General features: G+C 40.4%; 1 protein-coding gene across 2 annotated transcripts; it reads left to right on the top strand.

Annotated features, from left to right (window-relative positions):
- The first annotated feature begins 8 nt into the window (after positions 1-8).
- Positions 9-17474, top strand: LOC124120239 (trithorax group protein osa-like). 2 transcript variants are annotated; one of them, XM_046483012.2, is made up of 3 exons: positions 9-490; positions 6270-6491; positions 9810-17474. In XM_046483012.2, the coding sequence occupies exons 1-3, from the start codon at positions 430-432 to the stop codon at positions 10232-10234; spliced, it is 708 nt and encodes a 235-aa protein (XP_046338968.1). In that variant the 5' UTR covers positions 9-429; the 3' UTR covers positions 10235-17474. The 2 variants fall into 2 exon arrangements, with proteins under 2 accessions (XP_046338968.1, XP_046338967.1); XM_046483011.2 differs by having other exon boundaries at positions 6270-6569.
- Positions 17475-19560: the final 2086 nt, after the last annotated feature.

Here is a 19560-nt window from a genome sequence, read left to right as displayed (position 1 = left end):
CGCACTTGTTCCATCTTAATTTCCAGGATGACATTTTTACTATCTTTTCAGGGACGATAACGCTACCACTTCCGGTTTTATGTCAAACGTGAATTTGACAGACAAAGACGAGACAATGTTATAGCGAATCCGCCTGTTCTCATGCGTCGCGGGAACCAAGTCTTGCTCTATGCAGTTTTAGGACAGAGAATGTGTCACACATGACGTCGGGCACATTGTGGCAAATTTTTCTTTAAAAATGGCAGCACGTTACTGTGCAGTTTGATGTGACTCACATCTCACATTTTATTTTTTAACCCGGCGTTGAACCGGCATCACTTGGGTTTTCAACGATTTTCCAGCGTGTTGTGCAGTGATTGTACCTTGCAACAAATGTGTTGCGGATTTTATTTTACTTGATATTACATATATGTGTGACCGACGTGTAAAATGATGCGAAAATTAGCAGCAACAGATTTTACAAGTACTACAGGCTACTTCGATGACAGTTGTAAGTATTTTTCCATATTTTCGCTATCGTAGTGCATTTACCGCCATGTGTGCATTTCTTTAACAGGCTTTTGCGGAGGATAAATGTATAGCTTTGGGCTTTTGTTTGAAAGTGTGCTTATAATGAGGAATTCTTGATGCAGGTTATGTGTATCCTTCTAATATTATTTCAGTTTAATTGTCATGTTTGTCATGGTAATTATAAACAAATCTACAAGGAGAAAAACAATAACATGTTTTGAACATTTTTGTATGGTTTCAAGAATTAATTCAGAAGTCTTAACATTTCACCCATCTTGTTCAGCGTTGTTTTGTACTTGAAAGTAAGTGTCTGCATTGCTATCATTTTCTCATTTTGATGCATATTTTGAAACCCTCCAAGATATGACAACATACCTGACCAGGCTGTGTATAGTTTCCTTGGCAACATACAAGATTAATACAGTGAACATGTTGAAATTAGCTGTATGGGTTCTCCTGGTTTGAAAATAACCAAGTTAGTAAAGGTCTGAAGGTGTAATGTTGGTAATTACATGGATTTATCTAGGATTCATATCTAAGTGCCTGGTTCGCAAATTTGAACAAAATCGTTATTTTGTTAAAAATTGGGGTTTTGTAAAAGTTCATATTTTCTTAATTCCGAAGTGTTTTGAGATTGCACATTTAATGCAATAATATAAAACCTGTTCCTATTTATTGGTCTTGCTATAACTTGTATAAGTGATCACAGGTTACTTGTACAAAGCCATGAAATTAGTTACATATATAGAAACATGGTAACATGAATTGGGAAATGTTTAGTTCCAAATTGGAAATTTTTATTGACATCTGCTGCAGACTTGTGGCCGAATATCGGCCTCTGAGCAGGTCTAGATAAATCCCTGAATTATTAGTAATGACAGATCATAACATGGTACACAGTCTTCAAATTAACGAGGATCCAGATGTCCTTGACGTCTGCTCCTATCGCATTTGAAACTGTATGGACCCCTGACTCTTAACACTAGGGACTAGGGCTATGAAAAGGCCCCCTTTACTTTCAAGTTTCATGCTTGATTTGAAACATTGGCTGTATAATTACGTATACATTATTGGTCATAGATAATTTACAAATACATGTATCAGAGTTTGAAATTAGGGATGAGGGTCTGGCCCTTCGGTGTTTGAATCACGGGAGTCTCTTAAATTTGAACTTTTAGCAAGAGTGTCATGACATGATCATCATGTAAGTGTAAGATTACTTCATCATGTTCATAGTTGTGATTAGTACCTGGGTGCAGTTAGAAGTGGTTAGTATCAGTGTGCTATTAGCAGTGATGACTGCTTCTGTGAGATTGAGATATTATTTCAAAATGATCAAAATGATCCAGGATAACCAGTCAATAATTAAAACTAATAGACTATACTGTATAATAAACCCAGACTGAATGTAAAATGTTTGAAAGGTTTGAAGGTAAATGTAAACATGATAACCTTTATGGATATATTTATTAATCTTTCTAGATGGTCATTGTGTGCTGCAAGTTTATATTATGATTGATGAAATGTGGTTTTCAATAAAGCATTTGACTTGTCTAAAAAGCACCCGCTCTTTCTGAAAACAGAAAATACAGAACCATTCTCTTTTTAGTTATTTGCTAAGATTAATGCCGCTAAAAATGTTATTCCAAATTCATTTCTTGCAAGTGTTAAAGGTAAGAAAACCAACTCATATCACAGTATTAATGAAATACCATACAATTAATGAGTATATCACATGACCTGACATAGACATATTGGTTCAAACATATCTTATTGACAATCAATAGGTTTGGTAAGGATGAGCGTACTTGATTCTTTCCTTGTCAAAAGTACAGAAAGATTAGTATGTCAATACATGCAATAAAAACTATTTACTACAAACATAATTGTACACAAAAGTATAAAATAGTTGTATCTATTGGTTGACAGAATATAATGTACAGTTTTATAAATGAATTTGTTGAATCTTCATGCTGTCATATGCTTTTAGCATATTCTGGTCACCCTTTACATGATATTTATAAAATTGGATGCGAAATGTGGAAAATTCATGTAATAGTAATCTACGAGATCTTATGTAACTATGACAGACGACTATTGTCAGTGCAGATAATGTTGTTAGCATGGCACTGGAAGGCAGTGAGGCGGTTCTTCGATATTGGAAGAAAATCTGGTGATATCAGTCTGCCAAGAGCTACTGAGTCTACTATCCTGAACATATCTCTTAGCAACATTTTCAGTAGCTTTTAGCATTATCATATATAGAGAATCTCCCCCGAGTGTCTTTTGATATCAAATATATCAACACGAGTTGATAAAAGTGGAAAAATTCTGAGGCTTGCCGAGGATTTTTGTCACTTTTATCAACGAGTGTTGATATGATATCAAAAGACACTCAGGGGGGATTTTATTTATCATTCCACATCATTCTTCCAACTTTTTCAGTTTGTAGACAGTAATTAGCAGTGTCTCCAGTGTAAAAAGTACTGCTAACAGCTTCAGTAGCAGAGCCATTAGTGATGTCAGTTGATTGTGACGTCATGGTAACCAATGACGTCGCAATGGTCTGCAAAGCATTGTGATGCAATTCTTGATCTCACCCAAGCATGTCTCCTGTGGGAGCCAGTTTTGGATGATAAGGACTATTCTAAGATGTTTGGCTAAAAGATCGTAAGAGGCAGCAGTACTTTATCCTGCGATAAAGTACAGTTATTGAGCTTCATCATAATGGGTTGAAGTCATGACACTGATCAAATTACCTCCCCTGTGATCTAACATACCCTTGGTAACATTACTCTGTCAATCAAGATGGCGTATCCGCATCAATATTATCGATAAGATAGTTTCCTAACATGAGTCTGATAAGACCACCATGGATGTAGGTGTCTCTGTGCTTTAACTATAATATGTCAGGGTAAAACTACACTTTATTACACTACACATGGGAGTAGAGGAACCTTATTTTTCTTAATTATTTGCTGAGCATATTAGGGCAAACATAATTCTAACCATGCTAACGTCAACAGCAGAAAATTCCAAATACTGTATTCGACATAATAAGCGCCCAGGGCGCTCTCAAAATTAGAAATAGGGGGCTCTTATTAGAATAATATTTTGGTGAAAAACAACAGAGTTGAAAGATCGTAAATTTTGTGGTTTTTGCTGACAGCCTGAAATGTTTATATACCACAGTTATATTTTCCCAGAATTTTATTTCCCACGATTAAGGATGCATATAACACACATATTTTACGCGAATAAATAAGTCTTGTGTACATTGATCAATTGCATGAATCAATGCTCATGTCAATCATTGGATTGTCTGGTCCAGTCTCGATTATTTACAGACCACCGTTATATAGCTGGAATAGTGCTGAGTGCTGCGTTAACAAACAAACAAATACCATATTAGACGTAATAAGCGCCCTGCTCTAATAAGCGCCCAAGGCGATATTTGCCAATATATTGGCTAGTGAACAATCTCAATTAGCACCCCTTCCAAGTGGTTTACGTACACAAGACTTATTTATTTGTGTATAATACGTATTCGTATGTTATATGCACCCTTAATTATGGGCAATTAAATCCTGGAAAAATATTTCTGTTGTATATAAACATTTCAGGCTGTCAGCATAAACCACGAAATTTACGATTTTTCAAGAAATACAGAGCCTAGAACTAACTCCCAGCTTGGCTGGGAGATCCATGTCCTTGATAGCTGGTACATGCAGTAAACTGACCTGTCAATCAACTCCAGCATGTGCAGATAAAAATAGGTCATTTCATTTAACAGACACTCAGATTTTTCATAATTTCATGCTTGCATTAATTTCATGAATTACTTGTTTTCTGTATAAACCCATGAGTCTAAAATTTGGTTTCTTTCAAACAAAATAAAGCTGGTCAAAATGTCAACCAACCTATCAGATTAAATTTTTATTAGTTTTGAAAAAAACCAGTACACAAATGTATAAAAAGTTTTACATTTTCTTATCATGCTTATAGATGAACATTTTGTCCATATGTACAATGTAGTTAAAAAAGTTAAGTTAAAAACTTTTAATTATACATTAATGCTAAACTGTAAAAATGGTGAGTGATTTCATAGTTTGTGTGTTGTTTAATGCCACACTCGGCAATATTCCAGCTATAAGACGGTGGTCTGTAAATAATCGAGTCTGAACCAGACAATCCAGTGATTGACATCATGAGCATTGATCCACACAATTGGGATACGATGACATGCATGAACCAAGTCAGTGAGCCTGACCACCCAATCCTGTAGTGTTAGTCGTCTTTTGCGGCAAGCATGGGTTTCTGAAGACCAAAACTTCCCCTGATCTTCACGGGTCGGTGATTTCGTAACCATTTTTATTGGTGCAATACTAAACATAAAAGTTTGAATTTCGTAGGTAGCTGATAAGTTTGCCCCATGCAATAGTGTGCACACTGACCCCTTTCTGTTTATGGGAAAAATAACATTAAATAATTTAGACTTTACAAATTCTCATTTTAGAAAAAAAAGTTGAATGCTCTGAACAATGGCCATGGGAAATCCTTAACCCTGTGAAAACCCTGTGAAAATGACACCTGACATGTTTACATTTAGGTAAACTGATATACATATTGTTACTTTGTTCTTGTTGGGTTTTGTTATAAGTCTTCATACTCTCATGCATGCAACATGCTATAAAAAAAGTATTCATAGTTCAAATTTAACAACATGTCAACAGTTTTATGAAGAAATGTAGGAGGTAACAGCCTGAATCACAATATAAGCCCATGTAGACATTCCAGGTTAAAATACGTCCCCAGCAACCTATGCTGGTCGAAAGGGACGACAAAAAGGATTGGGTGGTCAGGCTTTCTGACTTGGATGATTCTGTATGATTTAGGGCTGGGACGAGTCCAAATTTACTACCCAGGTACCCAACCCCCTATTACCCGACCCTACCTGGGTACCTGCTGTAGGTCTCAAGAGATAGGCACAAAATGTCCAATTGGGAATTTTTTACCATAGTCCTGGCAAAACATATTTAGATACATGTATTAAACAATCTGGTCATGCACACACTGAAGTTGACTAAAGTTATATAAAAAATATGTAAAGTCAGAAGGAATGGATGCATAGTCAGAAAGAAATGCCAACATTAGTGACTTATAGTGTAACCACAGAGTTCTTGATAATTTTTGTCATTAAACAATATATCACGTGACTAACCACAAGTCCGGGTAGTCCAATGGGTACCTGGGTCCGACTCGTTACCTACCCAAACTGGGTACAATATTTACGGGATTTTACCCGTCCCTGCCCTAGTATGATTGTACCTAACCCGCATTGATTGTTGCTCACTATATCGATCACTGCATTGTGTGGTCCAGGTTCGATTAGTCTATGTATGCTGAAAGAATTGCTAATAGACTTCATGTTTGGACTACCAGGAGTGAGTGCTACTAAGCGGCCATTATTTGCATGATTTATTCCCTGGTGTGGCTGGAATGGGATGTTTGTCAGATGGGATACTTTTTTCTGTTCCCTTTTCAAAACACGAATTTTTTATATGAAAAGAAGAGCTAAACAACTGACAAGAGTTTCACATGACATATTTTTCAGAAGATCCAGCATTGTCAGCGAACATTTTTTAAGCGAAACCTGACAAATTATTTATAAGTTATTTTTTTCAAATACATTCCAGGCCCCAAATGGTTGGTTGCCTTTGAACAGATGTTTGAATGTGTCTATCTTTGTCCTGTTACAGACTACAATGACAGCCCCAGGGAACTACAATCAGGGCCATCTCTGGTTCTCATTGTGGGCCTCACCATGGCGTTTGTGGGAGCAGCCATCTTGATAGTGGTCATCTGCTGCGTGTGCAGGAAGCGACAGCCTCCAGATTCCCAGGGGGCCATGTACGAGCGGGCAGCGACGTCGGACGGCCAGAGCGTGGTCACCTCCTACCCCCTCGGTCCAGTGACAACAGGTAGTGCTCCGTCCACCCAGTCTGGCATGACAGTGTCCAAGACAACGTCAACCGCTGCGTCTCAAATGTCCAGTGGAGGTAGGCTGGTCTCTGTCAAGAGTCTCGCTTTACTAACCATTGCTGCAGCCATTTGTCGCTCCTTGAATGTGGGGAGTTGCGGCAAAATGGGTCCTCAGTGCTTCCTGCTTGTCTGTCACTAAGTCTTGGGATTTGGGGCACAGTGCACAAAAGGACTTCAGTGCTACATGCTTGTGCCACAATCGTGGGGATTAGGGGCAGAATAGGTCCTCAATGCTTCATGCTAGTCTCTCCTTGAGTGGGGATTTGGCACACAATAGATCCTCAGTGCTTCATGCTTGTCTCTCCTTGAGAGGGGATTAGGGGCTAAATAGGTCCTCAATGCTTCATGCTAGTCTCTCCTTGAGTGGGGATTTGGCACACAATAGATCCTCAGTGCTTCATGCTTGTCTCTCCTTTAGAGGGGATTTGGCACATAATAGATCCCGAATGCTTCATGCTAGTCTCTCCTTGAGTGGATTCAGGGCAGAATAGGTCCAAAATGCTTTTTGCTTGTCTATGTTATGTAATATCAAGTCAATGTTCATGTTGTTAGTTGAATTTGTACCGAATCATGCGTATAATCGTATTGTATAATCATATCTAACAGCCCTAATGTCTCTGCTTGATGGTATTCCCGGGCAGAAAAAATACAATGTACAGCATGCTTGTGTTAATCCCTATGTGTTGCGAGTGCCTGATGCTTGTCTCTCCCCTATTGGTCGCTATATGGCTGAAATAATGCTGATGCGACGTTAAATTTTAACTCACTCACTCTCCCCTATTGGGGTTCCAGGCCAGATAACCCTATATGTGCCTGATGCATGTCTCTTCCCATATTGGGGTTCCAGGCCAGATAACCCTACACGTGCCTGATGCTTGTCTCTCCCCTATTGGGGTTCCAGGCCAGATAACCCTGTATGTGCCTGATGCTTGTCTCTCCCCTATTGGGGTTCCAGGCCAGATAACCCTATATGTGCCTGATGCTTGTCTCTCCCCTATTGGGGTTCCAGGCCAGATAACTCTGTATGTGCCTGATGCTTGTCTCTCCCCTATTGGGGTTCCAGGCCAGATAACCCTACATGTGCCTGATGCTTGTCTCTCCCCTATTGGGGTTCCAGGCCAGATAACCCTACATGTGCCTGATGCTTGTGTCTCCCCTGTTGGGGTTCCAGGCCAGATAACCCTACATGTGCCTGATGCTTGTCCCTCCCCTATTGGGGTTCCAGGCCACGTCACCCTATATGTGCCTGATGTTTGTGTCTCCCCTATTGGGGTTCCAGGCCACGTCACCCTATATGTGCCTGATGCTTGTCTCTCCCCTATTGGGGTTCCAGGCCAGATAACCCTGTATGTGCCTGATGCTTGTCTCTCCCCTATTGGGGTTCCAGGCCAGATAACCCTGTATGTGCCTGATGCTTGTCTGTCCCCTATTGGGGTTCCAGGCCAGATAACCCTGTATGTGCCTGATGCTTGTCTCTCAACCAAGGGATTCCTGCCTGGTGGCTTCTAGAGGTGCCTGCTTGTCTCACCCTAGGGTATGCTAGTCCTGGTAACTCCTATCGGTGGTTCATGCTTGTCTCACCCTAGAGTATGCCAGACCTGGAAAATCCTATAGGTGCTTCATGCTTGTCTCGCCTCTAGGGTGTGCCAGGCCAGGTAGCTCCTACATACGCCTGCTTGTCTCACCCTAGGGTATGCTAGGCCTGGTAACTCCTATAGGTGCCTCATGTATGTCTCTCCCCTGGGGTATGCCAGGCCTGGTAGCTAGCTCCTATAGGTGCCTCATGCTTGTCTCTCTCTAGGGTATGCCAGACCTGGCAGTTCCTATAGGTGTCTCATGCATGTCTCTCTCTAGGGTATGCCAGGCCTGGTAGCTAGCTCCTATAGGTGCCTCATGCTTGTCTCTCACTAGGGTATGCCAGGCCTGGTAGCTAGCTCCTATAGGTGCCTCATGCTTGTCTCTCACTAGGGTATGCCAGACCTGGCAGTTCCTATAGGTGCCTCATGCTTGTCTCTTCCCTCGGGTATGCCATGCCTGGCAGTTCCTATAGGTGCCTCATGCTCGTCTCTCCCCTCAGAGGGGCGGTCGGGTAGCCTAGTGGTTAAAGCGTTCGCTCGTCACGCCGAAGACCCGGGTTCGATTCCCGACATGGGTACAATGTGTGAAGCCCATTTCTGGTGTCCCCCGCCGCGATATTGCTGGAATATTGCTAAAAGCGGCGTAAAACTATACTCACTCACTCTCCCCTCAGATATGCCAGACCTGGTAGCTCCTATAGGTGCTTCATGTTTGTCTCTCCCCTCAGATATGCCAGACCTGGCAGTTCCTAAAGGTGCCTCATGCTTGTCTCTCACTAGGGTATGCCATGCCTGGTAGCTCCTATAGGTGCCTCATGCTTGTCTCTCCCCTCGGGTATGCCAGACCTGGCAGTTCCTATAGGTGTTTCATGCTTGTCTCTCCCCTTGGGTATGCCAGACCTGGCAGTTCCTATAGGTGTTTCATGCTTGTCTCTCCCCTCGGGTATGCCAGGCCTGGTAGCTCCTATAGGTGTCTCATGCTTGTCTCTCCCCTCGGGTATGCCAGGCCTGGTAGCTCCTATAGGTGTCTCATGCTTGTCTCTCCCATCGGGTATGCCAGACCTGGCAGTTCCTATAGGTGTTTCATGCTTGTCTCTCCCCTCGGGTATGCCAGGCCTGGTAGCTCCTATAGGTGTCTCATGCTTGTCTCTCCCCTCGGGTATGCCAGGCCTGGTAGCTCCTATAGGTGTCTCATGCTTGTCTCTCCCATCGGGTATGCCAGACCTGGCAGTTCCTATAGGTGTTTCATGCTTGTCTCTCCCCTCGGGTATGCCAGACCTGGCAGTTCCTATAGGTGTTTCATGCTTGTCTCTCCCCTCGGGTATGCCAGGCCTGGAAGCTCCTATAGGTGTTTCATGCTTGTCTCTCCCCTCGGGTATGCCATGCCTGGTAGCTCCTATAGGTGCCTCATGCTTGTCTCTCCCCTCGGGTATGCCAGACCTGGCAGTTCCTATAGGTGTTTCATGCTTGTCTTTGCCCTTTAGGGGTTCCAAAGAAGAAGATATTTTCAGCACTCATGCTTTTCTCAGTCTTTTAGGTCTTTGTAATCTCTTCTAGACTAGTGTGCATAATACAGCCACTATATGCTCTACAAGCTTGTATGTCAGACATTAGAATGATATTTTGTTGTTTCATGAAGATAATGATGGCACAACTTACACTCAATGTTTTCCTCTCCAGGCCCCCCCATGCCACACCCCCAGCAGCCGGGCCAGATGTACGGAGGCCACCCAGGCCATCCCGGACACCAGCCTTACCCTGGGTACCCTAACGCAGCCAACATGGGGCCCCCTTACATGTACCAAGTCCCCCAGCCTAGCTTCCAGCCTATGACAACTCTGGCAGTATTTGGAGCACCGGACGGGGCACCCCCGGAGAACTCCCAGGCCAACACCTCAGGGGGGGCACCCATGCCATACTCTCTCTACTCCCCCGGGCCGGGCGAGATGAAGCAGCCTTTACCACAAGGGGTGCCACATCATTTACAACAAGAGTTTCAGCGGCAAGTTAATATGGCTGCCCAGCAATACAACACGAACCAACAGCAATCTTCTGAGTTTCCACGGCAACAGGCCACTGCCCCACCCCCACCTGCTCCAATGTAGATATGTTTTAGGCAGCTTTAATGTATTTGAACCTTGTTTGATGACTTCAATTCGTGTATATAGACTTTGTATACAACAGGGGGTGTCACACACCGTATTGACACGTGAGTTTATTGGCCATATTGCTTTATGTGGTTCATATGGCGTATTGCCATGTGAGGTTTATGTTTGATATTGATGTATTGGATTGATATGCCATATTGCTCTATGACTTTGTAGCTAACCTGGACTGAAATTCCAAGTGAGTTTATTTCCACGTCTGTGTATAGTTGCCAGGCATGCTCAACATCTCCTTAGTGTTGATAATTTTTAATGGTTATTTTTTACATTAGATACTCCAGGACCAAACATGGAGTAAATCTACAAGAGTGTTTGTACATACAGAAGTTATCTGTAATTTTTGGTAAACAGTCGGCTGTGAAACAGAAATGGCGTTATTTTGGAATGCTGAAGTAACTGTGGTATTATATGGACCGGTGAGCTAAAAAGTCATGGCGCTGTTTTATATGCTGTATTGCCACTTTAGGTTTTTGTGACAATGACGTGAAGTTTATATGTCACATTAACAAAAGGATTCTAATACCACCCTTCCTTACATATCCATATGGCCATGTGACCAGGTTGTGTCATGTGACAGGTCATGTGACTACAATGATCATGTGACATTATCATGTGATTGCCAATAGATTTGATCATGGTGCTTTTTCATATACCCATTTGGAGTCACAAGACAATATTTTTATGGTGCATGCAAGACTTGTCTCAAACTATATACACCACCCTGTAGCTTTACAGTGTTAATAGCTAATACATCATCATGATAAGCATAAGTGAAAGGACCTACTTGAAGTAGTCATCTTACAAGTGTAGCAATATCATTTAAATCAGACCTTAGTTCTCGCAACGCTAAACAAAGATCTGAGGACATCCCATTATGGGTCACGTCAGACCGACCTTCGCGAACTTTGACTGACCAATGGAATGACCAATCAGAAGGCAGCTTTCTCATGCTTTACGGCACTAATTTGAAATTGGCGACTGCGCTTTGCAACATATTCTCGATTACAAATTTGAAACCTAAACAAAAGAACATTCTGGAATGGCTAATAGATGGTCTAGATTGTATGGATTCAGAACTATCTTTCGGAATACTCCATGTTTCAGTTTTCGAGGTTGTATGATTAGAAATCACATTCCGACTGTCACTTTTATGATCTGGGAAGCGACGCTCTGATAGGCCGGATGAAAGGTCTTCTGACGTGACCCCTAATGGAATGTCTTCAGATCTTTGTTTAGCGGTAGCAAGAACTAAGATCTGATTTTAATGAGATTGACAAGTGTAGAAATAGAGAAATAATGTAGAAAAACTAAAAGGCAGTATATAGTTGCAAAATGTTGAATCCTTGTGTCATGAAGGCAGTTAGACCATTGTATGTCAGGATTTATCTGGCCTTTCACTGATATTTGGCAGAAACTCTTGGTGAAAGTTAAACTTACTCGGCTAAGTTGTTCCAGAAGTGTGAATACAGCTTTTCGAAAAGGAAGGGTGCATTTTGTGATTTGGCAATTGATGTTTAGTAATTTTGTTGGATATCTCACCAAGTGAGTTAGTCATAGTGTTGTTATACATTTACTTTTAGCAATCCACCCAGGAAGTTTCCTAATGTACACATTTTAGTATACTACAAAGAAAGGGGGATAGGTGCGCATCCTGCATTCAGCCTTAGGCTCTGTTTACGTTACATTTGTGGTTTTGAATGACCCAATAGATATGAATTTCCTAAGTAAATATTTCCTGGAAACGACCTTCCTGATTTTATTATTTCAGCTTATAAATGCATATTGTGCTGTTAACTTTGTCCTTGATAATAGTGTGTAATATGTTTCCATTCTAAAATCAAAATTACCTGGGCCCCAATCACTGCCATATCTTCGTTTTGAGCCCAATTTTTACAGCACAATGCTAAAATAGCCGTCCAGTCAGAACATCCTCACAAGCAAGAGAAATTCTGTGGTAAGGAGAGATGGGAGCAATGGAGGTGGTGGCGTCACCTCTGTCACAAGATAGGGTCGTGAATCGATCCATGAGAATGGACATCTAATACCCTGGATAATCGTGGATGAGGATAATCCTGAGAGTGGAATCCTTAGATAAACCCCTGAGAACTTTGTGTAAGACCTTGATACTCCCATACCATTTAAACTCTTTGATAGGCATTTTGAAGTTGATTATGAATGCATGACACTTTTTATGGCTAGCAACTTCTTTTATTCTTTGTCACGACATTTCAGAGCTACGTCTTGCCCCTTCATCGGGTGAATGATCTAATTTACCTGATGAAGGAGCAAGAAGTAGCTCTGAAACGTAAGAAAGAATAAAAGAAGTTGATATCCATAAAAAGTATCCTGGGCCCCGTTCCACAAATCGATCTTAGCGCTACGATCATCGTAAGCCTATGTTAAAGTATGGAGTTACGATCATCTTAGCGCTAATATCGCTTTGTGGAACGGGGCCATGTATCCCATGCTACTTGTACTGCTGTGTACAGTGTCAAGCCAGTGTAATGTTACCTAAGTAGTGTTAGCTTTGCAGAAGGAAGTAGTGGGATTAGTTCAAGCAGTGTAGACAATATTCAAGGTTAAACATTGTTTATATCAATGTTTAATTTCATGTACAGATATTTTTAACTTTTGTACAAAGGTTTGTGTTAATGCCGTTTTAGTCTGTGTCGTTGTCGTCTTCCGTTTTTATCATCATAGATTTGTGTTCTGGATATGAAATACCTCATGACTCGTAGCATTACAGCCAATTATCAAAAGAAGCCAAAATGAGTTTGTATACTTCCACTTGATTTTCATGTATCATTACTTCCAGGGAAACACCACTGCTGGTTGGGGACAATGTCGACAATGATTCTCGTTTGTTTTGGGGCGGTCGGGTAGCCTAGTGGTTAAAGCGTTCGCTCGTCACGCCAAAGACCCGGGTTCGATTCCCGACATGGGTACAATGTGTGAAGCCCATTTCTGGTATCCCCCGCCGTGATATTGCTGGAATATTGCTAAAAGCGGCGTAAAACCATACTCACTCACTCACTCTCATTTGTTTTTGTTTTAAATTAAAACGATTTTTCTTCACTCACAAGGACTACTTGAATCCTGTATTTCCTGTACTCAAGGTCATCATAGTAGTATTTTGATGTACGATCTTGTAAGAAACAAGGTAACATGATTTGGTGATACATTTTCAGTCCTGTTATTAACAAGAGCCAATGCTGTTACACCATGAGAGTGTGACGAATAAAATTTGATTTGAATTTATGTGACAAGCTCAAATTATTGTCCAAATTGTCTTTCCCTAACACAGCAATAAGGAAGCTTGAACTTTGACCTAGAGATTTGTGGTTCTCAGTTCTGCCCCAATGGAGTTACTTCCCTTTGTTTCATTTTCATCTTTGTGTCATAGATGGTAACCAAAGATACTCTCTTTGTACAAATATTTAACCAAAGATTTGTGGTGTGACTTGAAGTATTAGTATAGAGTAATTACGTGCCCATGGTTGGTTCTTAGAGATTATTATAGATCAAGTGTGATGGAGTTGGTCAGTAAATCCCACGTCCTTCATTATCCAGGGTCTTCTCTCCATTCTTTTAGGCCACACCGTTTAAATTTTGTTTCACAGATTTATTCCAGCTTTTTCACACAAGGTCAGTCACAATAAAAATAAAAATAAATTGAATTATTTTTTTCTTTATATGAAAGTCATTCTCCTGAGGATTTGACTGCAGCTGGCTTCTTGAATCACGGATAGTGATGTAGACATGGAATTCATATATAACATTTCAAGTTGTATTAGAGGGTCTATATTACTAGTGGGAGACTTTATAAATGTTTATATGTTCAAATATGTTTAATTTATTTCTTAGACTGGCTGCTTTTCAGTCGGGTCAGGCCTGTGAAACGAAAATAAAAAAAATGTGTGGCCTTATCAGGATAAACACCCTTGACCCATTTACTTGGGTTTCGAAGCCTGATTCGAATGGCATTATGGTAAAAAGAACCATCAAATTAAAGTACCCTCAGGCTGAGAGAGAGAATTTCTGTGTTAAGTTATTGGTGCCAAAAGGGATCAGGATATACGATTCGTATGTCACAATAGAAGGGATGTAGAATACATTGGATAATTGAGGATGTAAATCTATAGGCAAACCAAGCTCAATTAATTCATGTCAATTAAAATATTTGCTAACTACTACTCAAATTATTAAACAAGTTTTTTTTCAATATTTTGTGATACAATTGAAATAGTAATTGGTTCTAATTATTTTATGCACAGTTTTTACCTAAGGTACTGTATTATGATTTATTTTGGTGAGTAGTTTCATATGAATTCAGAAATACATTGTAATTGAAAATTAAATAAATTACATAGGGATCAAGAAAATGTTGTTTAGGGATCACTTTTCTAATGTTGATTAAAAAAATAAGAGGAAAGTTTGTTAAGTATGGGGTTGGTTAAGAAAGTTGTCCAACTATTGTTCTCTGTTACAATTATGGGCCATTTTGTTATGATTTGTTAGAAATACGTACAAGCTTACTAAGCTTTCAGTGTCGCATGTGTCATTCAACAGCTGTTTCCATTGCTTGTTATACATCAGGTCATGTTTTGGATATGTGAGCTAACATTTGTCATTAAATGTCTTCCCATCTTCCGTTATGAGCATTGCAATCTGTTTCATGACCACCCTGACTGCTGGAAGGTCCATGCTCTTTAGATTGTATGGTTTATTGACTTTTACTGACTAATTAGCTTGGATCTTGTTGAAATGAAAATATGATTAGATTTATGTAGCAAACTATATTTCTATTTTGTTGGCATAAAATTTCTTGAGTTGACCGTTTTCTGTTACCTGAGGTTTTCTTCCCTGTGTGAGAGGTTTACCAGAGTCTACGTACAGTGCATATGATGAATTATTATTTAATGATTATTAATTGCTTACATTTGATATGATTTTTGTAGTTGTTGGAACAGTCAGCCTGTTAAAGTAAATATAAGCTATTTGTAATGTAGTTTCTGATTGCAATTTTTGGCTTTGATTGGTTGAATTCGTAAACCGAAAAATATAAGAAGTGTGGCCTAATGTTTGATTCCAACAGCTTACTATACAATAACAGTACTGGTATGTAGGCTCAGTTATTACAAGAGGTGCAACAACAGGTTTCGAAGTTTTTAACAGTGTTTGAATATTTTGTTATACATTTTGTGTAATTTGAGATTGTGAGAACCACAGGTATGGATCAGGGCCCCGTTCCACAAAGCGATCGTAGCGCTATGCCTGTCGTAAGCCTATGATAAAGAATGGGAGTTACGATCATCTTAGCGCTACAATTGCTTTGTGGAACGGGGCCCTGGGGTTAGTGAAGGTTTACTGAAATACTAGACCTGGAGATATAGAGGATGAATTGTGACAAGATTTCATTTATGTGAATCTTTATTGATATGAATATTCAGAACAGTACCTAGCACTTCTTGCTTTAATATTCGATAATAATTGAAATAAGGAAGTCGGTAAGAGTCGACATCATTGTAAGATGTAACATTGTGTAAGTTGCTAGAACCCTGGAATGGGTGTGGACCTGATCTGATCTGTTTACATGTCATGGTTGTGTTGGCCAGTCCATCAAATATATCCCTCCATATTTTGTAGTCTATTTACAAATGGTCACATCTTTGTTTAACATTCTACATGCTGTATTTGTCATTGTATAGGAATCTCTTGTTGTGGATGTTAAACATGGTTTTTTAAAATTCTGATGTGAATTTGCTACATTATAGCAACTCATTGCCATTTTAACATTCTTAATGCACTGTATTAAAATATGATTTGTATTCTGTCCAATTTTACAATTTAGTGTTTTGAAATGAGATCAATTAGTACTACTTACTCAAAGCTAATACATACTGTCTATACAAACCAATGTTATACTACTCGAAAGAAGTCAGGACAGGACAGATTAACTATAATAATATGAAAGAATCTGTGGTCCTTAACTTCTTTAGAGTAGTATATAACTCTTGGTTTTTAGTCTTTGATACTGCACTTGGTATGGATTTGGATGCACTGTTGTTATGTCCAACATTTGGCCAGGTCTAGAGAAAATCAGCAATAGCTTACAAATTAAGATATATTGCTGCCTATGACATAAAAGCCCCCTACTCATGTATAGATACAATGTTGCCTATGCTGCTATGACTGTAGTATAGATGAGCTACCTGTGTGATAACTTGCCTTAAACCACATGCTAACTACGCTTTGATGTTGCATCAGATCACAGTAGATATATACTTGTGCAATCCCTAGGCTAGATCAGGTGTAAAACTCTTGACTAGCATTTAGAAGAATTGCCACAAAACACCGCTACAATTGAAATGCAGAAGTTAATCATCCATTCTATCTTGTCATCAGGACTCTTGTGACTTGGTCATCCATATTGTCATATGTATTTTGCATCACCTTGACAATAATAGTTTTGATGTCGCACTTTGGATTCTCATTAAATTGAAGAGGACTGTTTATGATTGTGTAAGATATGACAGAAAACTTTTTAGTGGGTGTGAGGATCATGGGTGATGTCCCTTTGTGTGGAAATGCTCTGAGGGACACTAGAGGGAGCAAGGGCCAAGTTTGTAGGTATGGTCGGATATTTTATATGCTGTAGCACCTGATTTAGCCTAATTGTCAAGAACTACATTATTTGAGATTTGTGTGATGTGACTGCATTCTAGGTACCCACCATGTGTGTTGTGTTGATGGCTCCATGCTAAGTAACATGTAGCATCAATATGCAGTCCTACAACTCCCAGAGAGCTTGTGTCTTGTCCTGTTTCTTGTGTGTCTGTGTATATACAACCATTTTCTGTCAACATGTCCTTGGAATGTGTTCTGTCTCTCAAAGTCTTTTGAAAAGAACTTACTGGAGCTGAAGGGGTTGTTGTCATAGAGGGTATGCTAGAAGTGTACCCTGGCTAGATCCATGTACAGAAATGTGTCTCAAATGGCCTTCACTGAAGCCACTTGATAAGTTCATTCAAAGGTGCCTGAATCCATCTGCTGTGTAGAGACCGCCTCTGTGGTCTAGTGGTAGAAAGTCCGCCCGGAGAGCGGAAGGTCCAGGGCTCGATCCCCAGCCGCGTCACACCAAAAGACGTTAAAAGATGGTACTTGTTGTTACCCTGTCTGGCGCTCGGTATTAAGGGGCTAAAACAAGGATTGGTCGGCTCGGAGTCAGTATGCTGTGTCTGAGTGGGGTATTCATGTTAAGCTGCAGCATGGTATCTCAGTGAGCTAGCACCATTAATCGGCATCAGTCCGGACTAGTACAAGCAGCCACACAAACACACACACACGTATATGCACGTCGCTATATAAGTGCAATAATCTTGGACGCAACGTTAAACACCATTTCACCTCACCTTCTGTGTAGACTTCTAGAATGCCAAAAAGCATGGCTGTACATTTTGGAGTTGGAGGATCATATACTGAACAAAATACGTTAGGGATTGTGTGCTCAGTCTTCACTACAAAAAATATCCCCCAAAATATTCATGATCCCTAACTCTTTTGGTTCAGTACATGGTCTGAAAAAATCAATTTTTGTCGACAACATTGTTGCCACTTTCTAATACAGCTGCAAAACTTATGTTACAAGTAAACTGAAACTTTCCCAGTCCCTTGAGAGCTGAGCAGTGGTTAGCTTGGGTACATTTCTGTATTACACTTGAGCCATGAGTACATCTTGTTAGTATCCTATTCGACAACAACCCTTCAGCTTTACTTACCATATGTAAAGCTTGGATATATACAACATGTACAAATGTGTATCCTTATTTGTTACTTGATTTCATGTGATGAAAATATCCTGTCAACGTAGTGAGGATGTGGGGTGATGAGAGTGGAGACTGAATATAGTAAGGGGTATGAGATTAGGTAGAGCTAGGTCGCAAGTGTGAGTATTGGTTAAGGATTGGTTACTTTTTATCATATTGAAAGAATGGGATATGGGGTGTGGAATAAGGAAGCGGGTATGGAACAAGGGCTATAGGACAAGGAAGCGATATAGGGCAAAGAAAGTATGGGGTATGGAATAAGGAAGCGGGTATGGAACAAGGGCTATAGGATAAGGAAGTGATATAGGGCAAAGAAAGTATGGGATATGGGGTATGGAATAAGGAAGCGGGTATGGAACAAGGGCTATAGGATAAGGAAGCGATATAGGGCAAAGAAAGTATGGGATATGGGGTATGGAATAAAGAAATTGGTGATGGACAAGAAAGGCATATGAGTGTAGAAAACAAGTGTGTGAGGGAGGGTTGGGATTTAACGCTGCTTTGAACAATAATCCAGTTATATCACGGCATGTCAGCTTAATGTGTGAGGAAAGACTGAAGTGATGCAGGCCTCAGATGTTTATCACTGTTGGTGAAACCCATGAACAAGGGTATGGTGCTGACAAACCTAGAGACAAAGTCAGGTCAAACAGGGATTCAAACCCACAATCATAGGTTTCTGGCATGTCCAAAGGACGCATCTCTGCACAGCGAATAGCGGCGCCTTAGATGACTGGGCCACACGTGCCCCCACTAGCATGGGATATGAACTATGGCATGGGGAATGGGGTATTTGATAAGGAAAACAGGTATGCTGAAAAGGGTTTGAGTGAGTTACAGGGTACCAACTGTTACAATGTGTTAAATATTACAAGATACGAGCAGGAGATAGGGTATGGGGACAGGGTACTAACTAGAGAAAGGCTTTAAAGGTTGTAAGGGCAGAATGACTCGGATAAGGGTTAAGGGTTTACAATACAGCAATGGCGAGTGTCTGTAGCCCCTGAGTGACTATGCAGTGCGAGATATTTACAAGTAACTTGTCTGTGAAATCCATCTTAATGCCAACAGCAAACCATATCTCTTTTCACATATTGCTCTTTTCTATGTATTTTTATAATGCTCGCATAGTTTTTGTGACTGTGTAGTTTTATATGCTATTTTAGACATTGTATTTTAAAACAATGAAAATGTGACTTTCTTTTTGAGGCTTTTAAAGCCATATTTATTACAGCCTGTATGTAATAAACAAAAGTCTTTGTAACAGAGTTGACTTGTCTGAATGTTTTCATGCTTGGACTGTCTTTGTGGGATCCCAAGGTTCAGCATACAAAAGAGGAAAAAGATGCACTCGGCATCAGGGGGCTAAAACAAGGACTGACCAGCTTCGAGTCAGTATACTGTGTCTGAGGGGGGTATCCGTGTTAAACTCAGGCATGG

The sequence above is a fragment of the Haliotis rufescens genome, unplaced genomic scaffold (genome assembly GCF_023055435.1).
Source record: "Haliotis rufescens isolate VD_foot unplaced genomic scaffold, xgHalRufe1.0.p SCAF_8, whole genome shotgun sequence".
Lineage (NCBI taxonomy): Eukaryota > Metazoa > Mollusca > Gastropoda > Lepetellida > Haliotidae > Haliotis > Haliotis rufescens.
Note: the sequence above shows the minus strand (reverse complement) of the source record. Positions and strands in the feature narration are given on the sequence as shown.